This window comes from Phaseolus vulgaris, chromosome 2 (assembly GCF_051622355.1).
Source record: "Phaseolus vulgaris cultivar YP4 chromosome 2, ASM5162235v1, whole genome shotgun sequence".
NCBI lineage: Eukaryota > Viridiplantae > Streptophyta > Magnoliopsida > Fabales > Fabaceae > Phaseolus > Phaseolus vulgaris.
In genome coordinates, this window is record NC_143499.1 from 35,800,901 (window position 1) to 35,816,606 (window position 15,706).

A 15,706-nucleotide genomic window follows, 5' to 3' on the forward strand; every position below is an offset into this window, starting at 1 on the left:
ATGGAAAGAGAAAGCAACAACAACATGACTCTTTCTTGCAGTTCTATGATGACGAGATCAGTGTGGTCTTACAATCTTGAATCGGAGTTCGAGTTGATTCGTTCTATCATTTCCTTATACCCTTTCATCTCTATGGACCCGGAGTTCGCCGGTGTCGTCTTTCAGTCGCATCCAGCATTTCGACAACCAAATAATAACTATGCAGTGATGAAAGCTAACGTGGACGGTATGCACCTCATCCAAGTAGGCCTCACCCTTTCACACGGTCACGACAACCTTCCAACCTTTGGAACCTCCAATCGTTTCATTTGGGAATTTAACTTTTGTGAGTTCGATGTGACACACCATCCTCATGCTCCTCACTCCATCGCCCTCCTCCGTCGTCAAGGCATAGATTTTGACAAGAATCGAAAGTTTGGAGTGAGCATTGTGCGATTTGCTGAGTTGATGATGTTCTCAGGACTCCTATGCAACAATAATATTCACTGGATTGCTTTTCATAGTGCCTATGATTTTGGGTACATGGTCAAGATACTGAGTCAACGCTTTTTTTATATGCAACCATTTCTACCTCCCAACTTGTGTGACTTTCTTCAACTCGTTAAATTCTTCTTTGGATACAAAGTATACGACGTTAAGCATCTCATCAGATTTTTTTCCCAACCTTCATGGCGGTTTAGACAAAGTTTCTGAGTCCCTGGGTTTGGATAATAGTTGCAGAAAAAGTCATCACGCAGGCTCTGATAGCCTAGTCACTCTCCATGTTTTCAATAAAATTAAAACTCTTTATTTTCATACAGAGTTGGACTTACAAAAACATGCAGGTGTTCTGTATGGCTTAGAGATAATAGTCACAAATTAGATGACTTCGTTATTGTACTATCCTTTTGTTTTGTATTTTTCATTTTATTTTCATTTTATATACTAATTATAAAAAATTTCAATTTAAGATGTATGATTCCATAAAATTATTAGGAATTTTATTAAAACATTAATTTCAATGAAATAAATAATATAACAAAAATAATATAGTATTGCTTAACATTTTCTTATGAATACAGTAACATTTATATTATGATGGAATAAAGCAATATAATGAAAAATTATTTATTTTGCATTCTTAAATAAATGTTACCTTATAATAAATAGATGGGACAATACGAATTCTGATACTATCAATTAAACCAATATTAACAAGATTTTTATTATATTAAAAAATAAAAATAATTTTATGTTTTTTTAATTATTTTTCTTTCTGTGTTGCATTAGAGTTGTATTAACATAAGTTAATAGCGTCGCAATTCAATCGACATTAATATTTGAAAGCTAATTTAATATTTTTCATGCAAACAAAACAGTATTTAATCTATCATAAAAAACTTGTAGTGCAAAAATTGTAATAGATGTAAAAAAAAAAAAATAGCCACCCTCACCATCTTTTCTTTCTCTCAATTTTTCTTTTCTTATTTTCTCCATCTCTCTCCTAACTTCTCTTTTCTCACTTCTCTCTTTATTTTCTCTCCCAAATCTCATCTATTTCAAAATCTGATCATGTCATGTTGTAGTTGAGGAGTCAAAATACATTTCTACTTGATCAGATTTTCAAACAAAGTAAGTTCATTTTTACTCTAAATATCCCTTATTGTCTATGATTTAGTCTTCAATTTTAGTGGGGTCAGTTGAGAAAAATGTTTCTCTCAACTTGATTAAGCTCATACTAAAATTTGGTAATATTTAAATAAATTATTATAGGTTCCTAATGTTTGGAGTGATTCCCCTGTTTGAGGTAGAATTTTCATCAGAATAAGGAAGTTAAGATAAGGGAAGCTAACTTTAATTTTTAATAGTACCTATGTTAGAAGATTTCGATGTGGAGGGGACGTGATCCCAATATTCAATTTCTCTTGCAAGGATGTTTTTTGTTTATATATATTGTTTAAACTTGTAAAAATATTAGATTTTGATGGTTTAGTATTTAAGTGTTGTTTTTTTAATGTTAAATAGGATTTTGAATGTTATGGATTGCATTTTGAATGATATTGTATGATGAAAATGGTATGAAATTGAATTTATACATTTGGGATAATGTATGGACTAATGTTTGTTTGTGTATTAAGTATTGGTGCCTATGTGGTAACAGAGATCTCCGAGCTTCACTGATGGTTTAAGTCACATAGACTAAGACACAAGGTGGTGAGAAGCTGATGGGGGATTCCGTGCACACCGTGACCTATGAGATGTACGGTTTGGGTTGTATTGAACTTACCTTTTTCCTTTTTCTTGGATTCGCTGGTAATCTTTGGATCAGGTGTTAGTCTCTAGTAGGACTTACTTAATATAGGTCTTTCGGAAGGCGTCAGTTGCTATTTTGTTTGTTAGATATTCCGGAGATGCATGTGAGATTTATGTGATTGTTTTATGTTGGGATTTGAAGAAGATTGAATAAATGAGAAATTGATCCATGTAATTTGGTTTTCTCTTTTGATTTAATTGTGTATATTATAAAACGTTATTTTCACTAGTTTACCATTTCTTTACTAGTTGTGTTGTGAACTGTAATAACTGAACTATATACACGAGCAGATGATCGTATAGGTGACAAAGGTTCTGGAGGGCTTTAGGATGTTGCTTTGAACTTTATCTGGTTAATATTTGTATTTTTATAAGTCTTAATCGTGTATTAGTAATGTTTTGAAAAACTTCAAGTCTGTATAGAAATCGATAGAACTTGTATTGTAATATTTAGATATATTTTCTGAGGTGTTACGAAAATAATAGACAAATTGTTACTGTTGGTTTTAATTCTGATTTTATTATTAATAATTCTGATTTTATTACCCTTAAACTATTTTACCGTTATATTGCATTAATGGTCAGTTTACAGGCATGTTTGTATTCCAATTTTATAGCTTCCAGTAATTGTAATTTTATTATATATATGATTGAGTAAATCAAAATGAATAAGATCACTTTTACTTTTGCAATTTTGTGCAATTACGTTCAATCAATTGCTACAACCTTTTACCTTCTCTTATTTCCATCAATTAGTTCCTACAACTAGTATCAAGAGCTAGTTTGTTATCATGAACCCTACCCAATTATCAGCCTCTATCCTTGATGGAAAAAATTACAATAGGTGGTGTGTGCAAATGAGAGTTTTGTTTAATTATCATGAGTTATGGGATGTCGTTGAGAGTGGAGTGTCTGCATTAACTGCTAATGCAACTGAGGCGCAACGAGTAGCGCATCGTGATCAGAAGAAGAAGGACAATAAAGCTTTGTATCTCATCCATCAAGGGATGAATGACGAGACGTTTGAGCAGATGAAGGAGCAACAACTGCCAATGAGGCTTGGACAATTTTGTCAACCAATTATAAAGATGATGATAAGATCAAAATGGTGCGTCTTCAAACCCTAAGACGCCAATATGAACTGCTGCAGATGGAAACCACAGAGACTATTGATGTCTATATAAATAAAGTTTTTGCCTTGACAAATCAGATGAAGAATAATGGTGAAACACATTCGGAGCAGACAAAGGTGTAGAAGATTTTGAGATCTTTAACTCCCATATTTGAACATGTTGTTGCCGCAATTGAAGAGGCCAATGACATTTCAAAAATGACAGTAAGGTTATTATCTGATTCTCTACGAGCGCATGAGTAGCGGATGGATGGCAATAAGATTGAAAAACCAATTGAACAGGCTTTACCAGCACAAGCCTCAATTGGTGGTAGCTCCTATCATAAACATGGTAACTATTTCAGCAAAGGTCGTAGTGGCCAGAATCATGGAGGCGCTTGGCGCAGGGAACGTGGTCGCGGAGGACGAGGTGTCATTTATAATAAATCAAATGTTGAGTGTTATAATTGTCATAAACATGGTCATTATGCAAATGAGTGCAAATCTAAAGGTGATAATCATGCTGCCAATTGTGCTCAAGAAGACCGTAATCACGTACAAGATGAAGAGGATCATACAGTACCAATGACAGCCACATCAAATGAAACCCCAAACAATCAAACTTGGTATTTGGATACAGGTTGCACGAATCATATGTGTGGTCAAAAGGTGTTGGAGATCCCACATCGACTAGAGATTAGAGCCTTTCATTGTATATAAGTGGGTGCAGACCTCAACCTCATGAGTCGGTTTTATGGGGTTGAGTTAGGCTTAAAGTCCACTTCGTAATATGGTATCAGAGCCATTTTGAGCCTATCCTAGCGAGTGTTTGTGTTGTGCCTATCGTGCCACCCGCTATCGGACCACCCATAATATATAGTCTCACGCACGAGTTGGCAGTCTCGGCGTGAGGGGGTGTGTTGGAGATCCCGCATCGACTAGAGATTAGAGCCTTTCATTATATATAAGTGGGTGCATACCTCAACCTCATGAGCCGGTTTTATGGGGTTGAGTTAGGCTTAAAGTCCACTTCGTAATAAAAGGAACTGTTTGCGGATTTGGATGACTCATTTCGCACAAAAGTGAAATTTGGTGATGGCAGGTTCGTTCCGGTGACTGGAAAAGGGCGAATTCTTATCACATTGAAGAATGGTGATCACAGGTACATCTATGATGTTTTCTATGTACCTGATATGAAAAGTAATTTGTTGAGTATGGGACAGCTGACCGAAAAGGGTTACGTGATGCACATAGTTTAAAATAAATTCTCACTTTTTGATAAAAAAAAAGTAATTTGATTCTTAAAACCTTTTTTATCAATAGTGAATAATGAATCGTGGTTATGGCATTTACGCTTTGAGCACTTAAATTTCCAGAGTTTGGAAAATCTTTCCAAAAGAAATTTAGTGAATGGTTTACCCCATATTCATCACCCTGATCAATTATGTGAGGCTTGCATTTTTTGGAAAGAATCACAAGATATCATTTGTTAAGGAGCCTTGGCGTGCAAAATTTCCTTTGGAGTTTATTCATACAGATGTTTGTGGCCCGATGAACATATCATCAGTTGGAGGTAATAAGTATTTTTTAACTTTTATTGATGATTTTTCAAGGAAAACCTGGATTTATGTATTGAAAAGCAAGGATGAGGTATTCCATTGCTTTAAAATATTTAAAGCATTTGTTGAAAGAGAGAGTGACAGACAAATTAAGATGATGCGTAGTGACGGAGGAGGTGAGTACAAGTCTAATGAATTCAAGAGGCACTGTGAAGAACTTGGGTTGCAACATAACATAACTTGCCCCTACACACCTCAACACAACGGAGTTGCTGAGAGAAAGAATAGAACAATCATGGACATGGCGAGGAGCATGCTTAAAGCGAAAGGTATGCCAAATTATTTTTGGGCTGAGACCGTAACATGTGCGGTATATTTGATAAACAGATCACCCACTCAGAGTGTTCCTAACACAACTTCGATTGAGGCATGGAGTGGATTCAAACCCAATGTGCAACACTTGAAGGTATTTGGGTCAATTACTTATGCTCATGTTCCCAAGGCAGCAAGATCGAAGTTGGATGATAAGGCGGTGAAGACCATTTTCATTGGATATAAGCATGGGGGGATACAAATTGTACAATCCAATGACAAAGAGGTGATTGTTAGTCGTGATGTTAAATTTGCCGAAGATGAGGAATGGCAATGGAATGCAGCAGTTGAAATGGATTAAAAAAAACGATATATTTACGTTTTGAACGATGATGTGGAAGATGAAGTCACTATTGAAGCACCTGCAGTTCAACCTGAAGTTGTAATTCAACCTGAAGTTGCAACTCCAATTGCAACTATGATGGAGCGACCAAGAAGGCAGCAACGACAACTTGTACATCTTCAAGATTGCGAAGTAAATCTTGATGATGAAGTTGATGACATTGGAGATTTGGTTCACTTCGCTTTTCTTGAAGAATCAGAACCTGTGAGACTTGTCGATGCCATTCAACCCCCAAATGACAAAAGGCTATGAATGAATAATTGATGGCGATTGAGAAAAATAAAATAATATCAAGGTTGTTCCAAATCAGAATTAAGGGAGGATGTTGGTTATTAATTCAGATTTTATTATTATTAATTCTGATTTTATTTCCCTTAAACTATTTTACTGTTATATTGCATTAATGGTCAGTTTACAGACATGTTAGTATTCCTTATGTAATTTTGTGCAATTACATTCAATCAGTTGCTACAACCTTTTGTCTCCTCTTATTTCCATAATTCAAAATTATAAAACAAAAAGTAATATATGAAAATAATTAAAGTAAGTTATTAACTGAAAAAGTGAGAATGATATAAAGATTATTTGTGATAAAAGAATAAATCTATAGATATAAAGATAAAACAAAATAGTATTTTCAAATAAAAATATTTAATTGCTCATTTTACCACTTAATTATCAGATAAAAGTAAAACGTATAAATTATACATAATAATCATGTATTATTTTATAATATGTATCGTATAACCAATATAATTTGTATTAGACAATATAAATAGTTTTAAATAAATTGAAATTTAGGTTGTAATTGTCTGTAATTTTTAGTTTTAAATTAAAAAAATGTGTTCTTTTGTTTAATGTAAACTTCATGTTGTTTGTGGAATATAGTTCATGATTGAAAGGTAAATTTTATGCCTTTAAATTTTAGTTTTATCGTTAAACTTTATATTTAAATTACAAGTTAAACTAAGTAATACAATTATAATTGATGAATGGTTTTATTAAAAAAGTTAATCACATTCTTAATGAAATTTTATATTATAAATATATAAAAATAAAATCGCCTAGTTGTTATAGGTTATAGAAGAGTAATATCAAAAATAAGTATTGATTATAAGATCATACTGTAAATAGTTTATTAAAAAAATTCAATTTTTTTAATTAATTATATTGTTATTTATTATATTTAGAAACACAATCCGAAAAATTAAAATTATTATATCATATAATTAATAAAATATACATTATCAAAATTGAGATAATTGATTATTATTTTTCTTAATAGATTATTTTCTGAATAGTTTTAGAAATCAGCAAAACAAAATGAACTTAAAATAGATAAAATAATTATATGCAATTTAAATATATCAATCTCCTAAAATATAGATAAGTTACTTATGATATACGTATATAATCATCTCCTAAAAAAAAATATTTACATTTTAAATATATCCGGCTCAAAAATTAATAAGATAATTAGATCTAATTGTGGGTTGAGATAAAAAAGATAAATGATATGTAATTCTAAAATTATCAACTCTAAAGATAAAATTTTGTCAATAAATGTTAAGTGAGAGTACAAAGATAAGATTTCAAAGTGTAATCTTATATATTTTTTTAAAAAAATCTAAGAAACTCTAAAACATTAAAATATTCAATCTCAAATCTTGATATATTTAATTAATATCTTGAGATAAACAAATAATATGATTATAAGATTAGATTGAATAAACTAATTATATCTTATCTTTTGTAAGTTAGGTGTGATTAGACTATAAAAGTAGTGTAGTGAGAATGATTGATGTATCGAAAGAGAGATTAGAAGAGAAAGATATATCGGAAGAGAAAAAGAGATGGAAAGAGAAAGCAACAACAACATGACTCTTCCTCCCGGTTCTGTGATGACAAGATCAGTGTGGTCTTACAATCTTGAATCGGAGTTCGAGTTGATTCGTTCTATCATTTCCTTATACCCTTTCATCTCTATGGACACGGAGTTCCCCGGTGTCATCTTCCAGTCGCATCCAGCATTCCGACAACCACAAAATAACTACGCAGTGATGAAAGCTAACGTGGACAGTATGCACCTCATTCAAGTTGGTCTCACCCTTTCAGATGGCCACGACAACCTTCCAACCTTTGGAACCTCCAACCGCTTCATTTGGGAATTCAATTTCTGTGAGTTTGATGTGACACAACATCCTCATGCTCCTCACTCCATCGCCCTCCTCCGACGTCAAGGCATGGATTTTGACAAGAATCGAAAGTTTGGAGTGAGCATTGTGCGATTTGCTGAGTTGATGATGTTCTCAGGACTCCTCTGCAACAATAATATTCAGTGGATTGCTTTTCATAGTACCTATGATTTTGGGTACATGGTGAAGATATTGAGCCAACGCTTTTTTTATATGCAACCATTTCTACCTACAAACTTGTGTGACTTTCTTCAACTGGTTAAATACTTCTTTGGATACAGAGTATACGACGTTAAACACCTCATCAGATTTTGTCCAAACCTTCACGGCGGTTTAGACAAAGTTTCTAACTCTCTAGGTTTGGATAATAGTGGCAGAAGAAGTCATCATGCAGGCTCTGATAGCTTAGTCACTCTCCATGCTTTTAATAAAATTAAAACTCTCTATTTTCATACAAAGTTTGACTTGTCAAAACATGCAGGCGTTCTCTATGGTTTAGAGATGCCTTAATTTTCCCTTTTTACCATCTTTCTACTTCTCTTATCTTCTCTTTTCAGTACAATGTAATTTCTAAATTCTACAATAATATATATCACTTCAGTTTATCCTACCTTTCTCTCTTCTTTTTTTCCACCCTCATGTTTCTTCTTTCATAATACTAATAGTTGCAAATTAGAAGACTTCATCATTGTACTATTCTTTTGTTTAGTATTTTTTATTTTATTTTCATTTTATATAATAATTAACAAAATCAAACCATTTAAGATTGAATAAATAGATGTATGATTCCATAAATATATTAGGATTTATGTTAAAAAATTAATTTCAATCAAACAAATAATATAACAAAAACAATACTGTAATGCTTAACTTTTTCTTATGAATACAGTAATATTTATGTTGTGATGGAATAAATTAATATAATGAAAACTTATTTATTTTGCATTCTTAAATAAATGGGATCTAATAATAAGGAGACGGGACAATAGGACTCGTTTTAGTGTGATTTACAGTTATAATTAAAAATAAAACAAACAACTCACCTGGTATTATTTAATAGTTTGATTTTAGTCTGTCAATTTTTTTATATATTTTTAATTATATATATATTATATATATATATATATATTAAATCATATTGAATTATGAATAATTTTAAATTTCTAATTGATAATTAATATATTTAATAAAATAAATTAAAGTATTTATATGTTAAATTATTTTATTATAATTAATAATAGAAATAATTTGTAAGGGTCAATGATTTAATTTATAATTTTATTTTATTTTTTAAATAATACTAAATAAAAAAATATTTATTTATTAATTCTATTTTTCTTAAAAAAATATTAATATTTTATGGAAAAGAAAGTTTTGAAAGAAGAGAAAGGAAGAGACGTCAGAGAAAAGAAAAAGTAACTAAAAAAGAGTTGAAAAATTAGTTACAGAGTTGGTTTCTGCAATTTCTCATCCCTTTTCTATTCTCTAGATCGTGAGCTCTTTCTCTTTCATCACTTTTTCTTCTCTCTTTCTCTGGATTTCCTCCCAATGTCATCTCCTACATTAAGGTTTTCTTCTTCTTTTTTACTTCATTGCATGGGAGCTGTTTGTTGGAATTAAATTATAGAATTATGGTGAAATTTGTTGACTAACTCTTTGAACATTTTATTGAATCAGTTATTTTTTTCACCATGCGTGTTTTAGGTTCTAAATCTAGTTTAGTCACGCCATTTTGGTTGTTGTGAAAGTAACAAGGATGAATAGAACTGCGAAACTCAAATCGTCGAGTTCTGAATTGGACCTTGATCGGCCCAACATTGAGGATTATCTACCTTCTGGATCCAGTGTTCAACATGAACGGCAAGGGAAGCTCCGCCTGTATGTGTCTCCGCTGTTTTTTTTTTTTTTTCATTTTCATGTCTTGCTTTTACTGTTGTTTAGATGCTCCAAGATAAGGGGCAATGAAAATGGAGTAGTTTTCTGTCTGCATGATGATTATGTTCTGAATTAAGAAAGGTGAGGTTAATCTTCAAGGTGTCTTGTTAGCATACCTTTCTTTGGCGAGGTGAGGTTAATCTCCAAGGTGTCTTGCTGCTGATTGACTTCCTTAACTTTAGAAGGAATTGTAGTTTGCTTTCAACAATAAAGGACGATGGTCTTGCCCATACAAGGATCGGAAATGAGACATCTTCGTAACTAGTATTAAACCAAAATTCTGCCCGAGATAGGTAACCCCCATAGTTAGTTAGTAGAAATAAATAGAGTTTGGTTGTGGGGGGCTGAGATAATTGGAGAAACAAGACATGTGGCTTGTAAATAGGAAAAGGGATTGGGAAGGAGATTTTTATCTTGTGATTTGAGAGGGAAGTCAGATTGTTGTGGGAGAGTCTAGGCCTCCTCTCTAGTGGTTAAGGAGGAAGAAGAAATCAGCCCTTTCGAAAAGATCAACAACCAATTGGTAAGTACCCCAAACACTTGAGGAATCCACCCTCAAAACGCTAGCTACTAAGAAAGAAGACTCAAGCGCTTAAATGCATCCACCCGAGGATTCCTTATTCCATAATGTAGGACTTAGACCTAAGTTCCTATTTGTTAGAGCTCCGACCTTAGAGTTGTAGGTGGAAATTGTTGAGAAAATTACTAGTTGACAGGGAAGATCTTTTCATTTTAAACATCGTTTTCTTTTAAAAGGCTAAACAAACGGGCCCCATGCGGGTTCAGCTACATGCACATGGATTCATTTATAATCAGATTATCTTCCATTTTATCAACTTTAACTCGAGGTTGTCCTATGATCTTCTCACGCTCAACCAAATTAATCATGCTAGCTGCTACAACATCTTTCTGTGGTAGTACACTGTATATTTTTTACTAAATTATCTATTCATCCACATCAACTTTCCTTCAAGTTCGATGAGCACATCACAAGTTATGCCTGATGCATTTCTGAATTTCATTCACAGGATTATTGCAGAGCACTATTTTAGAGAGTGTAGGGTGTATCTGGTTCAATAGTACAGAGGCGAAGGATGAGAAATTGTGGCAAGGAAGTAAGTATAATTGAAAATGTTGGGAGAGTATATCTAAAATCTTATTCTTAAGCGATTTCTCATATTTCAGATTGAGGGAACACGTCCAGGGAGCTAACAATAACCCTCTTCTTATATTTCCTGAAGAAACTTGTGTAAATAATCACTATACTGTCATGTTTAAGAAGGTATAGGATTTGCAATTGCAAAATGCCGAGTTTTACACTTTTACTTATACAATAGGCTTTCTAAATATAATTGAAGCCTCTAATATTAATGATGTTTAGGGTGCATTTGAACTTGGCTGCACAGTTTGCCCAGTTGCATTTCGTAGATGCTTTTTGGAATAGTCGACAGTAAGAAGTTGCTTTTTACATGATAATTATTTCTGTTTCTATTCATTCATGTTTTCTTGTATTGCTGGATAAGAGTTTCTGTATCTGTTTCACTTTCAGACAATCATTCACCACTCATCTCTTGCAATTAATGACATCTTGGGCTGTAGTTTGTGATGTTTGGTACTTGGAGCCACAAAACTTGAAGCCAGGAGAGACATCCATTGAATTTGCAGAGAGGTAAAAGACCTTTGTTCCATATTGTATGAACCACTATGTTTAGCTGCAAGGAATTAAAACAATATATATCATTCCAATGGTATAGGGTGAGAGACATAATCTCACATCGTGTGCTGGGCTTCAAAAGGCTCCTTGGGATGGATATCTGAAGTATTCTCGCCCTTGTCCAAAACACAGAGAAAGCAAGTAAGTTAAATTTCTCATTTCTCAAGTCTTTGTCCCCAAGGTTTTATGATTAGAACTATGTATGTCTGTTAATTTTTGCACATAGAGGTATCAATTCATATTATTCTTGCTATTATGTCCAGTTGAAATTTTTTTGCACATAGAGTTCTCTTTTTCTGTTCTGTACACACTGCATTTAATGGCTTTTATAACCAACGCCATATTGAAACTTTAAGACAACTCTAAAGTATCAACTCGATAAAGTAAAAGAGGGGCCTCAATTTAGCTTATCATAAAACAGAATGAACTCCTATTTGTCCGTTTTCAATGTACAAATCGAACTCGTGTCCTTGGTTTTAATACCAATTGTTGGATTGATTGCTTTCTACAAGACGAAAAGTTATAACTGATAATTAAGATGCAACTCCTTTTACTGAAGAGCATAACAGTCCAAGTGTCGTGATAATTAGTCAATAACGTCAGATTTGCATCGCATGTGACTCTAAAACCATTAATACTAGTTCGTTAACATTTGATTTTAAAATTAATTTTTTTAATTAAAGTAATTTAACGTTGGCTTGGCCAACACTAATGTTTTTTTTTTATTTTAAAATGGGTTAAATATATTTTTCATTTTTGAAATTGATTTTTATCTCTAATCCAAACTTTAGACCCTCTGGATTCTTGTAGTAAAAAAACTATTGGAATGGATCCTTACTAGTGTTTTTTTGTAATAAACAAATTGTCAACATAGACTATATTATAATATTATAACATTCACGTAAGCGTTGAGTCAACATGAAATATTTAACATCTCAGTCCACATTGGAAATATGTTTGCCACGTAAAAAAAAATTGACAAGGACCCATTCCAATAATTTCCGCACTACAAATTCCCTAAAGGTCTAAAGTTTGGATTAGAAACGAAAATCAATTTCATGTGAAAGAAATGAAACGAAAAATATATTTAATCATTTTAAAATTTATTTAACTTAGCGTCGACCTTATTTTAAAATTTATTTAAGTTAGCATCGACTTAGTGGATGCTAAATAAGATATATTTTTAATATTAATTTAAATTGTGTTGTTTTGATTGATTGTAATGAGAGTAATTTAAAAGAACAAGTTTCTCATAAAATGCCTCATCTTTATAAAAATAAAATTAAAAAAAAAAATAGAAAAAAATGTAGTAAATAAAGGAGATGAATGTTGATATAGAAATGAATGCGGATGAAGTAAATGAGTGTGATGAGATTTATATAGAGAGAGAAGAAAATTGTGGACCTCTAAATTAAAAATAATATATGCTTCTTATTCATTGTCACAAAGGCACACAAAATCATAGTACAAGTTAGGGTTGACTTAACCGACACTGAATTAAATAAATGTAGTAAATGAAAGAGATGAAGTAAATGAAGTAATTGAATGTTGATATAGAAATGAAGGTGGATGAAGTAAATGAATGTGAAGAGATTTATATAGAAAGTGAGAGAAGAAAATTGTGGAGCTTTAAATTAAAAATAATCTATGCTTCCTATTCGTTGTCACGAAGGCATACGAATTCATAGTATAAGTTAGCGTCGACTTAGCCGACACTAAATTAAATAAATATAAATATGATATGGGAAAATGTTGTGCGACTCGTATCTTTTTGGGAAATGATCAACATATTTTGGTGTGAAATTTTATTTGCTTGATCTTCTCATTGTTGTTGAGTTTTGGAGTAGAATGTGGTTTTATTTTTACCATGTTTAGTGGTTTTTTTTTATGAGTTGGAGTACCTTTAGTACTCTAATTTATTATATTTTTTATTATCAATACAAAAATATAAATATTAAAAATAAATAAAATTAGCGCTTTCTAGATTGACCCTAATCTTATTTATTTTTTATAATTAATAACTGAAATGCTTCTTGAAGAATGATGGTAATTAGTATATGATCCAAAATGTCACTACTCATAGGAATGGGTGTAAGAGGTGTAGGGTACTCATTAATGGAGTCTAAATGGGGAAGGGTTATGTCATTTTCACTATCCTAATGTTGCATAATGTATAACCTCCAGTGAGGTTAAGCTTTTGGGATTAATCAATATATCAGACTAATAATTAAAAATGTCTCTTGCTAGAAGGGTTAAGACACTCCAAATATCTTAGTTATATTTGTAATATTCCTTTTTGTTGAATAAAAAAATAATTATTTGTAAAAAAAGAGTCAAAGTCAAGACAACTTAAAATACAAGAAAGCGGAAAGACAATTTCTGTGTTTAATCATTTAGGATTGACCGCGTAATTCATATTATACATCGAGTTCGTCTTAGTTTAGTTAATTCTTACAATTTTTTATATATAAATAATGTTTGATTTTTATACAAATAAATAAGTATTCTATAGTATTTTCATAAGTAAATTAAATTTTACTCTAATTATTTTCAAATCAATAAAAAAATTAAAATTTAATTGAGAAAAATAAATAAAAGATTATAAATTGAAAGGATTAAACATAAGAAAAATTAACTAAAATAATTATAGTGTGGAGTGATAAAGAAAATTTTGTTTAACCGAATTATATTATTTGTTTTATTAAAATTAAGTTTTTAATAAAAATCCTAATAAATTTATGGAATCATAGGTCTATTTCACTAATGTTAAATTGTTTGATTTTGTTAATTATTATATAAAATGTAAACAAAATTTAAAAAAAAAATATGAAACAAAAAAAAAGAAACATAAGGGTGGAAAAAAATAAGAGAGATAGGTAGGATGAAATGCAGTTATATATACAAAAAAATTGTATTGTATTGAATGGGGAAGAGAAGAGAACAAAAATATAAAGATGAACGCATCTTTGTGCCATAAAGGACACCTACTTGTTTTTTAAGCCAAACTTGTATGAAAACAAAAAGTTTCAATTTTATTAAAAACATGGAGAATGACTAAGCTATCAGAGCCTATATGATGGCTTTTTCTAGAACTATTATCCAAACCTAGGGACTCAAACTCTGTTTAAACAACCATGAAGGTTGGGACAGGAGTTGATGAGATGTTTAATGGTTGTATACTCTATATCTAAAGAAGAATTTAACGAGTTGAAGAAAGTCAAACAAGTTGGGAGGTAAATATGGTTGCGTATAAAAAAGTGACCAAGTATCTTCACAATGTACTCAAAATGATAGGCATTATGAAAAGCAATCCACTGAATATTATTGTTGCAGAGGAGTCCTGAGAACATCATCAGCTCGGCAAATCGCACAATGCTCACTCCAAACTTTCGATTCTTGTCAAAATTCATGCCTTGACGGAGTAGGGCGATTGAGTGAGAAACATGAGGATGGCGTGTCACATCGAACTCACAGAAGTAGAATTCCCAAATGAAGAGGTTGGAGGTTCCAAAGGTTGGAAGGTTTTCATGGTCGTCTGAAATTGTGAGGCTACTTGGATGAAGTGCATATAGTTCATATTAGCTTTCATCACTACGTAGTTATTTTATGGTGTTCAGAATGTTGGACGCAACTGAAATACAACGTCGGGGAACTCTGTGTCCATAGAGATGAAAGGGTACAAGACAATTATGAAATAAATCAACTCGAACTCTGATTCAAGGTTGTAAGACGGCACTGATCTCGTCATCACAGAACCACAAGGGAGGGTCATGCTGCTATAAAAGTAGTGATTTTGGGGTATAAAAGTATTATAGTCAGAAGGATTGGTGTGGTTCTTTTGTTGTTCTTGATGGGTAGAGAAAGAGAGATGGGAAGAGAAAGCAACAACAATAGCAATATGGCCCTCCCTTGTAGTTCTTTGATGACAAGATCAGTGTGGCCTTACAACCTTAAATCAGAGTTTGAGTTGATTCGTTTTGTCATTGCCTTATATGCTTTCATCACTATGGACACGAAGTTCCTCGGTGTGGTGTTTCAATCGCATCCAACATTTTGACAACCACAAAATAACTATGCATTGATGAAAGCTAACTTGGACTGCATGCACCTCATCAAAGTGGACCTCACCATTCCATACGGCCTCGATAACCTTCCAACGTTTGGAACCTCCAACCGCTTCATTTG

The 15,706-nt window shown here is 32.1% G+C and overlaps 1 protein-coding gene and 2 pseudogenes across 2 annotated transcripts; all 3 read left to right on the forward strand.

Moving 5' to 3' along the window:
• Positions 1-862, forward strand: LOC137809417 (putative CCR4-associated factor 1 homolog 11 pseudogene; annotated as a pseudogene).
• A 6,668-nt stretch (positions 863-7,530) lies between these two features.
• On the forward strand, positions 7,531-8,382 carry LOC137809415 (putative CCR4-associated factor 1 homolog 11). The gene has a single exon (XM_068610530.1). It carries the CDS (start codon positions 7,531-7,533, stop codon positions 8,380-8,382), a length of 852 nt encoding a protein of 283 aa, XP_068466631.1.
• A 2,311-nt stretch (positions 8,383-10,693) lies between these two features.
• Positions 10,694-11,777, forward strand: LOC137809850 (glycerol-3-phosphate acyltransferase 9-like; annotated as a pseudogene). The gene is made up of 6 exons (XR_016518297.1): positions 10,694-10,721; positions 10,836-10,922; positions 10,993-11,089; positions 11,189-11,257; positions 11,357-11,476; positions 11,562-11,777. The product of XR_016518297.1 is annotated as a glycerol-3-phosphate acyltransferase 9-like (transcript).
• Positions 11,778-15,706: the final 3,929 nt, after the last annotated feature.